We start from the raw sequence: 17,123 nt of genomic DNA, 5'->3' as shown, positions 1-17,123 counted from the left end.
GTCTTGTGCACATTTTCCAAATTATAGTATTGGCTGATTTTTTCCCCCCCTCCTTTTAAGATCCACTTTTCTTGCAGAGTAAAATGGCTAGTTTGTTTTTCTAAAAAAACCAAAACAACCCATCAATGTTTAATCTGTTATGTTTTTTTACTATAGTTAAATAATTGCAGTGTCCCATAAATGTATACTTTTGTAATAGCTTAGCTAACTCTAATTCTTATTCTTGCAGCCTGGAGTTCTAGGATATTTTGAGTTCAATGCTTCACCTCAGCCTCCTGGTTATTTGATATTCTTCACATCAGCATTACATTCATTAAAGAAAGGTAAAAGCTTAATCTTAAGAATTTAAGGCACCTTTGCAAATAGTTTACATAGGTGAACTTCAGTTCTCATCTGAAATATTTTGTAATTTGAGAATTACAGCTCTTAGTATTGGTCTGACGACTAAGTTGTATTCCTTTGTTAATAGACAATGAATGGATTAAGGAGTAAAACCTTTTTATTTAATTAATTCTTATTTTATATATCTTGTGGACAGACAGAGTGAAATAAAATACATAGTGCATTTATCCTTCGTCATATTTTCATAGCATAATAAATATGATCTTCATTTTATATACAGTTTACTGAATATATCAAGCAAGTCTTATTTGCCAAGTCTCTCCACTTTATTGAAGGAACTGCAGTTCATGTTTCATGTCACATTTCATCGTCTACTATTTGGGTACAGAAGTATTCAAAAGTAAATATAATTTTTGTAGCCAAATGAAAATGAAGCAAAATCACAAGTCTAAGCAGTAAAATTATTGAGTGCATTCCTGTTTTTAGGATCTGATCCTACAAAAAGTTATGCTTGAGTGGTTTTACTCACATGAGCAGTCTCTTCAAAAACATAGATTTGAGACTGCTGATTTTCGGAATCCATGGTATGTTTGTCTATTTTTCAGATAAGTTTTGTTTTACACTGGAGTCAGAAGTCTGGTAGTGCAAGACATGACACTAGGGCTCATCCTCAGGTCTTTCCTGTCACTTTGCTTAATTTAGCTTCTGGCTTTTTGACTTTCCTCACTTACTTACTTAATTACTTAATGTTGGGAAACCTCTTGTAAATCTCTTCAAGTTGCCTTTTCCACTGAAAGATGCTAAACAAAGAAATATTTACTTCCTTGGGAGTGATTATGGTAAAACCAAGATAGATTCTTCTTACATAGAGCTTAGGTTAGACAACTGGTAACAAAAGAAGATGCGCCTCCCACAGTGGTCACTTAGAATCAAGAAATTTGACCCCCACCAAAAAGGTTTATATATAAAGAAGAACTAAATCTTTCTTCTTTTCTTTTTTTAAGGGGGAAAAGTAAAACTCTGAGAGTGGGCTCAGTTGCTGACTGATGATCATTGGTTTGGTTTATGTCTGTTTTAATGGCTAGTAGATAGATATTCATGCTGATGGGGGTAGGCTGACTATCTAAGCAAAGGACATATCTGTATTTTGGAGAGTTTTAGTCTAGTTTCCAAATTAAAGGAGAACTAAACCCCAAAATGTTTCATGTTTCAGTGCATAAACATAAAGCATAACATATTTATATGCATTTTGAAAGGTTATTTTAAAAAGTAATTGTGTTCCTGTTGTAGCTTTTTTAAGTGCTGAGCATTTTTGCCACATTTCCTAGAAGCAGAAGCAATGATGTCATAACTTAAGTGGTTTACACACCACTGAGCTGGCCTCCCCAGTTAAGCCATCAGTTTCTTAATTCTGAGTACGTTGCAGAGAAAAAAGCACAAAACGTTCCTGCATTTAAAATGCTTCATCTCTGAAACAAGAGTTCGTACACCAAGAATAAATACAGTGTAAAATATAATTACAAAAATATCTTAAAGAACATTATTTATTTTCATGTTTGCAGCCTGTAAATGTCATAATTTTTTTAGGTGTAATGAACATGGTATCTGGATAATTTCATGCCAAATGTTGCGGAAACACTAAATAATACAACTTTTATAGCCTCTTTTATCCAGTTTGTTGCATACATTATATTAATTCTCACAATACTCTTGTGAAAAGAGTAATTATTATTGACCCCACTTCATAGGTTGGGGACCTGTGGCATAAAGAGATGGAGTAGCTTGCCCAGGATAAGTGAGTCAGTGGCAAAACTTGTCAGAACAGAGTAGTCCTCGCTTTGAGTTTGATATATTATTAATTAAAGTTGTCCTTTGAGACCCAATCCTTATTTTATGTTTTTTATTTTCCTTAATTATGCAGATTGATAATTTGTGTTTTAAAATGCTGAGGAAGACAAGTTGTCTTATTTTTGCTGGTTGAGTAATTCTTTTGTCAACTCTCTCTTATGTGTTTTGTCATATACATTAAAGCAAACTAGATACCTTATAGTTTGCACTAGCTGGGTCTATAAAGAGCAGCTACAGCACAGCATATTAGAGCACCTTACAAATTACTCCTTGAATGTGCTTTTCTGTGATATGTAGACAAGTGCTTATACCAGGGGTAAGAAACTTATTGCACGCGTGCCAAAGGCGGCACACGAGCTGATTTTCAGTGGCACTCACATTGCCCGGGTCCTGGCCACCGGTCCGGGGGGCTCTGCATTTTAGTTTAATTTTAAATGAAGCTTCTTAAACATTTTAAAAACCTTATTTACTTTACATACAACAATAGTTTAGTTATATATTATAGACTTATAGAAAGAGACCTTCTAAAAATGTTAAAATGTATTACTGGCACGGAAACCCTTAAATTACAGTGAATAAATGAAGACTCGGCACACCACTTCTGAAAGGTTGCTGACCCCTGGCTTATACTCTCAGATTGTGCAGAAGACTTATGCTGCCATCTTTAACACATACTATCCCAGGAAGATTTAATCTGTTAGGTATTTATTATGATGGGAAAGCAGTGTAGGAGGAAAAGGCTGAGTGTTGCTTTATGGCATGAAATCCTACTCAAGGAGCTGATTCTAGAAAGTACAGAGCATTGATGTCAGTGGATAGGGGTACTTAGCACCTTGTAGGGTCAGATCATTAATGAGGAAATTATGAACAATTGCTTTGTTGTGACATCACATTTTTGTTCAACTGAAAAATGAACTTTGTGAATATTTTTCATTCTCTGAATGTGTAATTGTAGCGTTCTTAATTTTTAGTTCTTCATGTAATTGTCCACGTGGATTCAACTCTTTGATATTGCGTGTCATGCATCCTGATTCTTTTGTCCAGTAGTGTCTGTTCAGGCTGTGCCTGTACCCTAGCTGTCCTTGCGCATCGCCACCCAAGGGCAATAAGGATGGAATGGGCCTTACTGACCCTCAGTTTCTTCTTCTTGATCATGCCAGTGAGACTGAACTCCTGAAGTGTTCCCCTTTTTCTGTGTGCACTGTGCTACTGACGTTAGTTAGTAATCTTACTATTTAGGTGATTGTTAGTTAATTTATTGTTATAGGTAGATCTTGCCCATTGGGAGGAAACAAAAATCTAATCTTCTCTTCAGTAGGTTTCGGCTTTGATACAAAGTGCCTTGGTGCATGGAGCCTTGGTACCTACCACCTCTGTACCCCTAGTGGACAGTCATCAGTCTGTTGTAATTGGATCCGACCTTTGGACCACATGCCTCCAAGCCAGTTGGATCTTGGCAGTATCCAATCACTGTTCCTAATTCTGAGCCTCTAAGGCACACTTCAGGGTGCAGACCTCCTGTATGGCCCCTTGGGATGTAGGGCTCTGCAATCCAGCTGCCCTAGACCCTTAAACCAGTATTGTGACCCCCTGCCAAGCCTCCCCATTTGCTTATGCATGCTTCCCTCAGAGTCCATCTCAGTGGGCATTCCAGTTTATAGTTTAACTCTTTTTGGGGACCACATGGCAGGTAAAGCAAGGAACACAGGCTTTGCACAGGGGTTTCTAAAACCACAGGAACAAAGCATACAAGAGTTACAGGTCTTTAGACAGAACAACAAAAGCCTGTACGCTCTTCCCCCGAGTCTGTGTTCACCTCTTCTGATGAGTCCTTAAGTCCAGTCTGTATGTCAGGCAGGTTGGCCCTTTCAGCCCTCTGAACCATGTATTCCTTCTGTTGTTTGGCTGCTGAGAGAGTGAGGAACGAGCAAACCCTGCTTTTAAAGTTTCTGTCCCCTCTCTCGTGTGACTCCCTGACCAACTTCAAAGCCCCAGTTAGGTATTTAAAGTCCTAGTTTCCCCTGCAGAGAAACTGGAAGAACCAGTTTCCTTATGTCTGGCCACGCTCTTTAGCAAACTCATTGTTCTGACAGTCACCTTGGCAACTCTTGTGTTAGTCAGTTCATGGGGGTGACTGGCATTAAAATAAGTTGCCTTGGTCTATCCTTGCAATCTCTAGGCAATCACAGCTACATACTCAAAATGCAAGTCATGTTCTTCAAAATGGTGGTGTCAAGGAAAGGTCACAGTTTGATACAGACATGTACAAATATATATCAAAAAAAACAGGAGTACTTGTGGCACCTTAAAGACTAACAAATTTATTTAAGCATGAGCTGATGCATAGAATGGAACACACAGACAGGAGATATTTATACATACAGAGAACATGAAAAGGTGGAAGTATGCATACCAACAGGCAGAGTCTAATCAATTGAGATGAGCTATCGTTAGCAGGAGGAAAAAAACTTTTAGAAGTGATAATTAAGATGGCCCATAGAAGGTGTGAGGAGAACTTAACATAGGGAAATAGATTCAATTGGTGTAATGACCCAACCATAACTTTTTCCCTCCAGAGACAAGACAAGACCCAGATAGAATGGCCCATCCCTTAGATGACATTTACTGCTCCTCATCCCCATCTAGAAACATCAGGGAGTCCTCTTCCATTCACCTCCCCCTCCTTGGGTGTGGCACAATGGAATCAGGAAGAGACTGAAGGGGAAATTCCATAAGAGGTAGCAGGAAAAGATCTAGGACTCATAGGGAACATCCCTCCTGATACCCCCCCCCCAGTACTCATATTCCTACCAACTACAGGCTGTCCATTGTATGTGATGATGACATCACAGCATTACATGTGTTCTTGTGGCTGTATAGTCCAACCTGTAAGTAGCAAAGAGACCAGATATGTGGAGCTCAGTCCACACCTTTACAAGACACTATTCTTTGGTAGAATCTTCCAGTTCAGATCCCTGTTTCGGTAGGGCTGTCCTGTTGTCATTGTTTGAGGAGGACTCCTACAACCCACCTTCAGGCAAACAGACAACTGCTTGTTAGTCACCAACAGTGCTAGACGCTCACTTGAAGAAGAAAGAACAGTTGCATACCCTGCAGTAATTGTGGTTCTTTGAGATGTGTTGCCCACATGGATTGCACAACCTGCTCTCCTTCCTTGCTCCTTTGGCGTTCTCCTCCTCCAGGATTCTTTGTTGGTGAAGGAACTGAAGGATGATTAGATTCACTCCACCCTTTATGCTTTCAGGTAGTGGGTGGGCGAGGACAAGAGGTCAGACTCGATGATCTGGTGGTCGCTTCTGGCCTTAAACTCTATGATGCCTAAGATGGAGGCATGGGCCCAACAGATTTTGCTGGCCAAAAGAATCTGATCTCATACCCATGGGGCACATATGCACCAAGAGTGGAATTGTGTGGACAACACATCTTGAGGAACAAAAGTTACTGTAAGCTAAGTCACCATTCTATTTGTTTATTAAACAAAAAGCCAGGTATGCTGTAAAAAGGATAACTGGTGTATATATATATATATATATATATATATATATATATATATATATATATATATAGCCTCCTCAGGCTGTCAGCTTCAAAAGAAGCATTACTCTGCACCATAAAACATTTTACCCATATTGTCCACTGCTGAATGAAACTATCTACTATCATGAATTCCTACTCTATTCTGTATTATACAGTATTTCACGGTGTGACATTATTCTGTGACTCTGCATGTTAGCACTAGGTGTCCTGTGACTATCGGGAAAAAAGGCTCCAGTAATGGTGTATCCCTGGCAGGCAGAGTTGTTCACCTATTTCATAAATATTTTTTGTTAATTAATTTTGTTAAACATATCTTTAGTAAAAAACAGTATATTTGCCAAAAATGGCAAGTATTAATTTTTAAAAAGTTGTTACAAGTTATGCTGATGGAAAGATGAGTGCTTGAGAAACCTTGCCAGTGAGTGTTTGCAAAACATTTAAAACGGTTAAGAATTTTGAATTGTTCCTTTTTGTCATGTGATATTATGGCAATGAACAGAAACCAGAGATGTCAGAGGCAGCTGTATTTGCAGAGAAATAATCCATCAGAAGCTTGCATATGGATAAAAAGTTACATTTCATGTAATTTAAGCAGTACAAATGCTGGCCAACTTGCAGAAGGTCCTTACTTGCTCATCCAGTCAGCCATACTGAATGGAGTAGGGAATTCTTGTTGGAGAACTTGTGTATTGAAATTAATCTGCCTTTTTAGTTAGAAAATATTTTGGCATTTGTGCCACAGGAAAAGAATTATCTTTGTACAAAAGTTTTAGGATAGCTATTTTTTTTAACTTGTGCTGAATTTCTTAGATTTTTCAGTAGATATTTATTGTTTCCATTTTTTTAAAAAGTGTTGTTCTGTCTGCCTCTATTTGACTAGTGCTGTGACATTGGCTGGCTTTGTCAACAACTCTGTGGGTATCTGTTGGTATTTTTGTTATCCTCATGGTTCAATTCCTGAGTGACAGTGAATTCCACTGTATCCTTCTGCAATCTGTTGTTTCTAGCAACTGCTGTGCCAAGGTGCAGTTGCTACGTTCTTGTGCTAGTACCTATTATTTTGATTTCAAGATCTGTCCGTTTCTTAAACTTTTGTTCTCTGTTTAGTTTGTGCCCTTCTTTTTTCTCTTCTATGCTGCATACGTGTATCTCATCTCTTTTTCTTTCCCAACCCCCTTTTTCCTTGTTCCTATTGTCCCTTCAGGAAGCAGTCAAGAGCAGTTGAAGATGAACAGTGATCTTGCAGCTTACTTGTAAACTGTGTGATATTCTTTTCTAAGAAGAAAAAGAGCAGAAAATGCAGAACGCCTGCCATCATGAGCTTATTTCTAAGCCTTGCTTATTTACTCCGTATCTGATAATTTACTCCTGTGTTTCTGTGGCTTCCCACTAGTATACAGCTCTCATCCAAGGACTTTTTTCTTGTTGGAAATGTGCATTAGACCGCTCCTTGCAGGACTATGGTTAGTGCCAAACCAATACTTGCATAGTACAAAATACCAACAACTAGGTCACTGACCTTGGGCATAGTATTTATAGGCCTCAGAAGGGTTAAATCAGTAATACTTGTGTTTTCACATCTTCCATGGAACACACTTTTAGAAGTTTAAAAACATTATTTTTTTATTACCCATTTCTTTATTACTTATTATTTGTGTTATTGTAATGTGTAAAGGTTGGGGGCCCATTGTGCTAAGCACTGTTCAAGCACAATACAAAGAGTCCTTCCCTGAAGAGTTTACAATTTAAAAGACAAGGCAGACAGATCTAGATTTATATCTAGATAGATAGATATAGCTATAAAATATAAGCAATAATATATTATTTACATTCTTATAATTAAATATTTACTTGTTTATCTCCCCAAAGACATGAGCATCCTTTCATCCTTGAAGTGTTCTGCTAAGCCCTCCAATAGTTTCTAGTGCACTGGGATGCATTTCTGTAGAAGGTACTCAAATCTGCATCTTTTTTATATGAAAAGATTCAGGCTTCTTTAAAAAATGGTGATGAAAGTGAGAGAGTCTGGGTGGGTTTTTGTTGAATAATAGCTGAACTGCTATATATGTTTCCTGTTATAAATAAATAAAGGCAGACATCTCTCTGTCTCCATGACAACAAAAGCAGCCACCTCACAGTACTGCTGAGAAAAGGGATAGAATTTAGTAGAAACAGATTAGAAAACATACATGGTGATAATGTGCAGCTTTCTATATCTGTTTTTTGGTTGATATGGCATCTATTTAATACTCTAGGTGCCATAAATCAGCAAATATAGAAATATAAGTGTATGCATATATATATTAATGCAAAGGTTAAAGACACTGTCAACTTGATTTTTTTTAAATGACAAAAACATCATTTTCTGATAGAGCACCCTTTAAATAATACATCCTGATTTTTTTAATTCTTTAGTGTTTTTAATACATATTTTTCTTCTCTCCTGTGCATGCTTGACTATTTTCAATAAGGGAGAAACTGACTTATCAGAGGAAAGGATGATGCTAATTGTAAACAAAGTACTATCAGATGGATGGAGTAAACAAAGTGGAAAAATAGAGAAATATTTTCCCCCACTTCTGTTAGTTATCGTAATCTTAAGTGTTACCTTTAGCTGTAGTATGCACAAAGTTTTCAGACAGAAATGTGATTTTTGAAGTTTTGTCCTTAAAAAAAACAAACAGAACTTGCTCTCATCTGCTCACTCAAAATAAACTCCTCAGATAATGATATTAGGAACCATAATTTAGGTTCCCTACCCTTCACCCATCAATCCAACATTTAGGATGATCATATAGACTCTTGATTCAGCAAGACATTTAAAGACATGCTTAATTTGAACTTTAACCATTCATTTCAACACCTCTAGTCAAATGCTCTGCACTGTTAGCAACACTGCGGGTCCCACTGGATAAAAGAGGAGGATTCTGCAGTTGGATTTGTGACCCATGCAGGTAAAACCTTACTGCAGCAGAAACAGTTCAGTTAAACCAAAACTTGAGGTTGGTAAGTACAGACGGAGCTCAAAACCGAAGATCTCAGTGAAAAATGAAAGGAAGCAGAGATCTCGAGACATCAAATGCTGACAAGAGGCATTTGTAACAAGAGTAGGCGCATGGAATGTATGAACTTTGTGTAGTATGGGAAAGCTGGCACAAGTTACAAAAAATATGAAAAAAATTCCATCTGAACATACTTGGTGTCAGTGCAATGAGAAGGGCAGGGAGTGGCAAGACGTTGTCTGGTGGTGCTACAATTTTATACTTAGGAGAAGGAATGCACAAAAGAAGTGTAGGAATTATGCAGGATAACATTCCAGCAAAGACTCTGCTGTCTTGAGAACGAGTGAATGGCAGAATAACAGCCCGTCTGCAAACAAGACATATCAAGTATACAATAATCCAAGTGTACGCACCAACAAATTCAGCAGCCAACCCTGAAATGGATGCGTTCTTTGAGCAGGTACAGCAAATTTCGGATGATGTGCCTAAGCATGACATCATAGGCACAGCAGTGGAAGGCATCCATGCTGATAATAGCAAACAGCTTTTGATTCTCTGTGGCCCAAACCCTCTAAAGATAGGAGACAGTCTCTTCCATCATAAGAGGATTCACAGGCTCACATGGAGATCACCAAAGAATGCAACTGTCAGCCAGCTAGACCATGTGTGTATCTCAGGGATGAGCATCATCTTTGAGGAATGTCCCTACCCAGATGTTGGCTTGGATCATTATCTTTTAGTGGCCACGTTACAGTGTAAACTTAAAAAGATCATAAAGGCAGACACACAGAGTGTTACAGCAATACCAAAGTTCAGTGACAAAGAAATACAGATCAGATTGCTTTTAGCAACAGTTACACTATTTTACAGGCTCAGGAAAGTCTGGAAGACAAATGGTCAAACTTGAAGACAGTAGTCGAGACAGCTGGGCCTCCAAAAGGTGTAAAAGAAAGATGCATGGATTACATCTGGAATATAGGCAGCAGTTAACAAGCAGAAAGTTCTGAAGGCAAAAAAGGACAGAGCAAGACACAGGCAGAGCTTTTACAGGCAGATGCAAGATGTAGAGAAAAAGACAAAAAATAAAGAGAAGCAGGCAAGATAGAAATGCCAGGGTTCAGGAGAAGTCTGCAGAGGTACAAGATGTACCACTGAGAGAGATTTCAAACAGCTCTACAGAATAGTGAAGGACCTCTCAGGAAGAACCAGACCATCACAGGTGCTGCCCATCAGGGACTTTTATGGACAGATGTTGAAAACACATGAAGAACAAGCCAGATGAAGGGGGAAAAAATGTCCATTCCATATTAAACTGTCTAGAGCTGCAGTCATGCACAGGTTCCAGAGGAATGCCTATGTTAAGTTAGAAATAGAAGAGGGACCAATAAATAACACCCAGTGAAATTAAAGCAGCCATCAAAGGCCTCAAACGGGGAAAAACTTTTGAAGTTGACAGAATTCAAGCAGTGGTACAGTAACAAGAGGATATTGAATGCGCTGGTATTATCTGGAAAGACGTACCACGACTAGCGAGCACACACAATCCAATGCAGGAACTGGATTGGCCAATGTGCCAGCAGCACAGGAGGGTCTAAAGTTTAAGTCACGTGCTTCCTGAATGGCACAATAATGCTAATATAAAATAACTTGATAAGCAAATTTTTTTTCTTGTTTTTTTGCATTAAGAATCCAAAATGCAAAAGACTGTTCTGATGATTAAATATGCAATGCTTGTAAGGTTGATAAATTAAGATTTGTGTTGGGTATTCTAGTTACATTCTGCCTACTGAGGTTTGCTCTATTGCCTTATTTTATTCCTTTTATATTTCACTTGTAATGAGCAAATACAGAATGTTGAACATTGGGGAAATAACCTCGTGTCTTTTCACTGCATTTACATTATAATATAAAATGCTTCTTATAAACAGCATATGATACTTTAAGAGATATTTGTTTTCACAGTCTCAGTACACAGATACCTTCTTATAAAAGGTGTATTTCCTTGAGGTAGTATTTTTGTGTATGTGGAAAAAAAAATCTTGAATTTGGCGGTGTTAGTTTTTGATGTATATAAGAGTTTTCATGACTTGTGTCTTTGAATAGCTTTTATTTAGGAATGTAATGCGTGTATTAATAATTCCAATGCTTTGTACTTAAAAACTTTATTTGAGGACTAAAATAATGTTTGTAGAGTACTTTAAGTCCAACAATATTCCTGTGAGGAGGCAGATATCATTGTACTTATTTTACAGATTAATAAACTGAGGAACAGATTGATGGTGTGACTTACGCAATAGGTTTTACTTGAAAGTCATTTATTTTGAGGCAGCTTTCCATTGCAGTAGTAGTTTTAAAATCCTTGTGTACAAGTGGGCAGGCAAGTAAGCATTCTGGAAATAAATGATCTGACATCCACTTTTCCCCAAAAGGCAGGCTGGAGAGATTAACAAATCCAGTTGTTTGTCTGATTAACTTTAGACTTCACTGATGTATTAAGGCTGTGATTGGATTTTTTTTGAAAGATACAGAATAATTGATGATAAGATAGCAGTATCTGTAATGGTGTTGTTTGTTTCCACCAAGACCTTGATGTTCAGTATTACATTCCTGAAAGCATACCAATTCTGTTGTCTTTCTGCCACTTGAGTCTGGTTAGAATTTAGATGTTTTGCTGTTGTTGTAAGTAGCTACTTGTGTGAAATTTGATCTTTGTCTATCTTGAAATGCCTATAATGTATTGCTGTTTTATTTGTTAGGAGAAGTTGACATTGGGGAGTTGCTTGCAGTTCTTGACACTTTCTTTCTCTGTAAAGAACGCTTTTTAAATTCAGTTTGGTGAGAGTTTGTTCTTTTGGCTATTAGAGGAGGGATAAAAAAATCTCTGTATTTTTGAGAGAGAGAGAGAGAGAGACTTTGAGTCTGCTGTACGTTGCTGCTTTGCTTGTTCCAAACATTGCATCAAAACATTAATAAAAAAACTAGAAATGTCATAGACGTTACTTGTAAAATCTTATTTGTCAAACAGAATTGATTATATAAACTATTTAGCATTCTCTTCTTTAATCTTTCACTGTAAATTTCTTGCATCCGAAGAAGTGGGTATTCACCCACGAAAGCTCATGCTGCAAAACGTCTGTTAGTCTATAAGGTGCCACAGGATTCTTTGTTGCTTGTAAATTTCTGTGATCTGTAATTTCAGTGTATATACCTATAGGTAGGGCTACTTTTTTGTCACGAAAATCACAGAATCTGTGACTTCCAGAGACCTCTGTGACTTGAGCCCGCAGCGCCTGAGAGCTGCAGGGTCCCCCCGTAGCCTGTGGTGGCTGGGAACTGTGGGACCCCGAGATCCCAGTCACTCTGGACAGGGGAGGGAGTGCCCCAGGAGCTTCCAGCTGCTGTGGTGGTGAGGGTGCTCAGGGATGCCCCAGAACTCGGAGCTGTGGTGTACGGCCAGGGTGCCCTGAAGCTTGGAGCCACCATAGGTGGCTGGGGTGCACCACAGCTTCCGGGCTGCTGCGGGTGGCAGGAGTGCCCCACAGCTCCCAGCTGGGCCCCCAGGGGTGATGTGGGGACCTCGCAGCTTCCCATTTTGTCATGGATATTTTTAGTAAAAGTCATGGATAGGTCATGAACTTCCATGAATTTTTCTTTATTGTTCAAGACCTGTCTGTGATTTTTACTAAAAATATGCATGACAAAATCTTAGCCTTACTTATAGGCCCAAATACTGCTTGCATTAAAGTCAGGTTCTTAATCTGGCCATATTTGTATCCAAACTAAAAGTCTGTGCTCCACTACCTGTTTGTTTTTTTTTATCATGAGATATGTGTACAATCCAGTGGGTGAGTAGTTTCCTTGATTCACCCTTACAGAATTTCCACTACATTGATGGGAATGAAGCATTGAAGGGGAAGTATATGGCACAAGGAATTGTTATATATGTACTCCGCTACCTCAATATAACGCCACCCTATATAACACAAATTTGGATATAATGTGGTAAAGCAGTGTTCCGGGGGAGCGGATCTGCGCATTCCGGTGGATCAAAGCACGTTCAATATAACACGGTTTCACCTATAACGCAATAAGATTTTTTTGGCTCCCAAGAACAGCGTTATATTGAGGTAGAGGTGTATTTTATTTGTCCAATTTATCACAAAGAATGAGTATCAGAAAAGAGCTGTAAACCTTCCTTCTGGCAGAGTCCACATGCAGCTAGAACTCTCATAAAAGAAGGTGCTGCTACTGGCAAGGAGAGACCTGATTCACTACCTCGCCTTTGTTGCTTCCACTAGTGGAACTTCATCCTGGCCAAAAGTAAAGCTGTGCTCCCAAAGCAATGCCTCATAGTGTGAATTCCGTGGGAACACAGAAGGGTCTGTCTGGTTCAGGGAAGTGCATTTTCCAGGGTGACTCTAGCTCTATGGCTGTTGATTTGAGTTAGAGTAGCTAAGCTAATAGCTGAATTTCAGCTTTTTCCCCACAGTGTTTAATAAGTGTTTCACTAAGGTGAATAATAATAAATCAGTGCTCCAAACCTCTGAGTAAACAGACACATGATGAAATCATTTGTACTAGCAATATTTGTAATCTCATAGATTGAGACAGCTTGTTTTGCTTCATATAAATTGTAGTGTGAAAGATAAGCAAAAACAAACATTACCATTTGGAGCTGAGCAAATGTTAATGTTATTGCGAAACAGACTGTTACATTCTTTCAACTGTGTACAGTACTTGTTTGGTATGGTCCAGGTTTTGACTGATTTGTCTGTTGTAAAATGGGCAGTTTAAAAGGTTGACTTGGAAATTAGCTCACTTAGGTATCATAAGTAATTATATTAGAGTCTTAAAATCATGCTCTTGCATTGTCTGTGAATTGAGACTGTTTAATCTGCTGAAACTGGCACACATTAGTGCAAAAAATTAGTAATATTTTACCATAACACAGATCAAATTATATGTTTTCTCTCTCGTTGCTTTTACTCTTTAAATTTACACCAAATTCTGCTGAGATAGTAATTTGAAATATTCTTGCTCCAAATCTTGGATCATAGAATACAGATGTCATACGAGATGTAATATGCTCAACTGGACTAATTTTTTACTAAACCATTTTCTGATACTTTTTAAAAAATAATCAACATTTGTTTTTATCAGATTACAGTCTGAAGTTTTTATACTTCAAATTAAGACATCTGTCTCTGTTAGAGTTGGGTATATATTGCAAACAGCAGATTCACTTTAACAGAATTCAAAATCCTTTTTATTTTCTTTAAGATGTTAATTATTCTCCTTGAGTAATTTGCCCATTCCAAGTCTCTGTAAAATGTTCCTTGGGTGTGAGATATTTGGGCAGATTCACTACTCTTATGAGTGGGCAAACACCACTGTGGAATTGTGCCCACTTATAACAGTAGTAAATATGTGTTTATAAAACTGCTTTTAATGTCAGACTTCTTCAAATGCCATTCATACTCCACCTTTATTACACACTGTAAATACACAATTTTTTTGAGTCCACAGTAAACTAATCTAAACCAGTGGCTCTCAAACTTTATTGATTTACATACTGCTTTCTTAAGAAAAAAAATTGTGAACTGAAAGGATGGAACATCAAGCTCATATACCACAATTAGGGAACCCCTGATCTAAACTGTAATCATGTACTTTCCTAAAGGTTGAAATCGCTATCTATGTAGCAGAGTAGAATTTTATCATGAGTATCTATCAGGTCACAATATTTATGTGGCTTTTAATTGCGATTTAATCAGGAAAATTTTTCCTGAAAAACACAAGACTCACTTCCACTTTTGGAGAGACCTCTTAGCTGAGTGGAATGATATGTATCCCTCTTACCAGAGAGTATGATCTTTGGCATTCCTAGGTTGATTTTATAATTTGAAGGAACTAGAAGGACCCTGGAGACGTATTATGTTTGCTTGCTCTATTCCTTTGTTAGATGTGCTCTGGCAAATTTTCCTTCTTATAAATCTTTGCACATTTTTTTTCTCCAAATCATCCCATCACTATTTGTCTTTCATACACTGTACTATTTTGTCCATTGCGTTAGTCTTTATACTTTGTCTGTTTATGGCTTTCCATCATTTATTTTTTTGCTTTTTTTCCGTTTAGTTTCTTTATAGTAGTCACCTGCATTGAATTTTTCATTGTTTTATTATATAAAATTGTGTAATTTAAATCCGATGACTCATGTTTTATTTTTATTATAATTCAGTCTAGCATAATATAAGTTGAAACTACAGTAGAATCTCAGAGTTACAAACACCAGAGTTACAAACCGACCAGTCAACCACACACCTCATTTGGAACCGGAAGTACACAATCAGGCAGCAGCAGAAACCAAAAAAAAAAAAAAAAGCAAATACAGTACAGTGTTAAACATAAACTATTAAAAAAACAAAGGGGGAAAGCAGAATTTTTCTTCTGCATAGTAGTTTCAAAACTGTATTAAGTCAATGTTAAGTTGTAAACTTTTGAAAGAACAACATAATATTTTGTTCAGCGTTATGAACATTTCAGAGTTACGAACAGCCTCCATTCTGGTGGTGTTCATAACTCTTGAGATTCTACTATATTGAAAACTGAGTACAGTAAGAACTGTTTTAAGTGAATATGCAAGAGACAAGCCAAAACTGAACATTTAATAAAGGCCATCTTATTCAGTTTGCACACTATATGATGATTTTTTAAAAAAAAATGAACTCTAATAAATGGCAGAGCGAAGTGAGAGAAAGGAAGCATGGGTGCAGCTAAATCCACACTAAAGGCTGCCTCAAAAGTGTAGCCCATATCTTCAGTCTCTGCTTTAAGCTTTCTTGAGGTGTGCTAAGAAATTTTTGCATAATCTTTTAGTTAAATATCAGCACTTCTCTCTCTCTCTCTCTGTGTATATATATTTTGCTGGTCACTTGAATTGCTACTAATGACATGTTTTGTTATTAAACTAGAAAGAGTGTGAGAAGGAATGAAATAATATGATCAACTTATTTGGGTTGGTTTATTGTTTTTTGTTTCTCAAAGACTGTTCAGGTGACCACAGAAGAACACGTGCATATGATAGATTTCTGGAATAACTGTCCAGATAACTACGATTACTGAAAATGTTTCTTTTTCATTCTTTTTTTCTTCAGACCTGTTCATCATTACCTGCAGTACTTAAGTTTTGGAGAAGTAAGCTCTTATTGTATCTGATCCTCTGATTGCATTCTTAGGGGTCATCAGGTGTCCGGGTGCACTACCGGGGTCCCGGGTAAAAGGCAGGACCCGGCTCCAGTCACACCGCAGACAGCCTTGCCTGCTGCAGTGGCTGCAGGCGGGCTGGTTGGGGCAGGGCAGGGGTGGGGCGGCTCCTCCTCACAGGGTCACAGAAAGTAGCACATGTCCCCACACCCGCTCCCCAGGCAGATAGGGCATTCAGTGCTGCTGGCTGCTGCCCTGCTGCCTGCTGCTGCGCTGGCCCCCCTGGCCTGGGGAACTGCCTGCCCATTGGGCATGCACTGCAGGTGCCTCTGGCTGTGTGCTGAGCTGGCTGGGGTGGGTGCAGTGGCTGGAGCTGGGAGCTGCTGCTGCTGGCTGTGCTGGTGCCTGCCTGCTCCCCACTCCCCAACCCCTGCCCCCACCCCCCCACCCCGATCTCCTCCGCCCCCCGACCTCCCCAGCCTGCCCCACACCTCACCCCCCCAACCCCCCCCCCCCTCCCACCACCCACAGATTCCCCACCCCCCCTGCTGCCCCCCCCTCCCCCCCCCCCCCACCCCCCCCCCCCCCCGCCCGCCCCCTTCCCCCCCCCCGACCACAGCCCACCACCACCCCCCCCCCAAACCCCCCCCCCCCCCCCCCCCCCCACACCACCCCAGCTGGAGCCCTCATACCCCCACACACCCCAACCTCCAGCCCAGAGTTCCCTCCTGCACCCTGAAATCCTCATTTTCTGGCACCACCCTGGAACTCGCACCTTCAGCCCAGAGCCCCGTCCCATACTCCAAACCCCTTGGCTCCACCCCACAGCTGAGCCCCCTCCCATAGTCTGATCCCCTGAGCTCCACTCGCCCAGCCCAGAGCCCGCACACCCAGCCGGAGCCCTCACCCCTTCCTGCATCCCAACCCCCTGAGCCAGCCCAGTGAAAATGAGCAAGCAAGTGAGGGTGGGGAGAGCAAGCGATAGAGGGAGGGGAGATGCAGTGAGCAGGGGAGGGGGGCCTCGGAGAAGGGATGAGGCAAGGACAGGGTTTTGGAGGAGGGGCAGGGCAAGGCAAGAGTGTTTGGTTTTATGTGAGTAGAAAGTTGGCAACTGTAAGTTGATATTGTCAATAGCTTATGCAGGGTCACACCAACCAACATTTTCAAATT

At 39.5% G+C, this 17,123-nt stretch overlaps 1 protein-coding gene across 3 annotated transcripts in view; it reads left to right on the top strand.

Moving 5' to 3' along the window:
• TXNDC11 (thioredoxin domain containing 11) overlaps window positions 1–17,123 on the top strand; it is a 105,355-nt gene that overhangs the window by 29,186 nt on the left and 59,046 nt on the right. For all 3 annotated transcript variants that reach the window (XM_039492917.1, XM_039492919.1, XM_039492918.1), the window contains one exon: window positions 230–323. In XM_039492917.1, the coding sequence (XP_039348851.1) occupies window positions 230–323 (94 nt within the window). The remainder of the gene's footprint in view (window positions 1–229; window positions 324–17,123) is intronic.

Source organism: Mauremys reevesii, linkage group 10 (genome assembly GCF_016161935.1).
Source record: "Mauremys reevesii isolate NIE-2019 linkage group 10, ASM1616193v1, whole genome shotgun sequence".
NCBI lineage: Eukaryota > Metazoa > Chordata > Testudines > Geoemydidae > Mauremys > Mauremys reevesii.
Note: the sequence above shows the minus strand (reverse complement) of the source record. Positions and strands in the feature narration are given on the sequence as shown.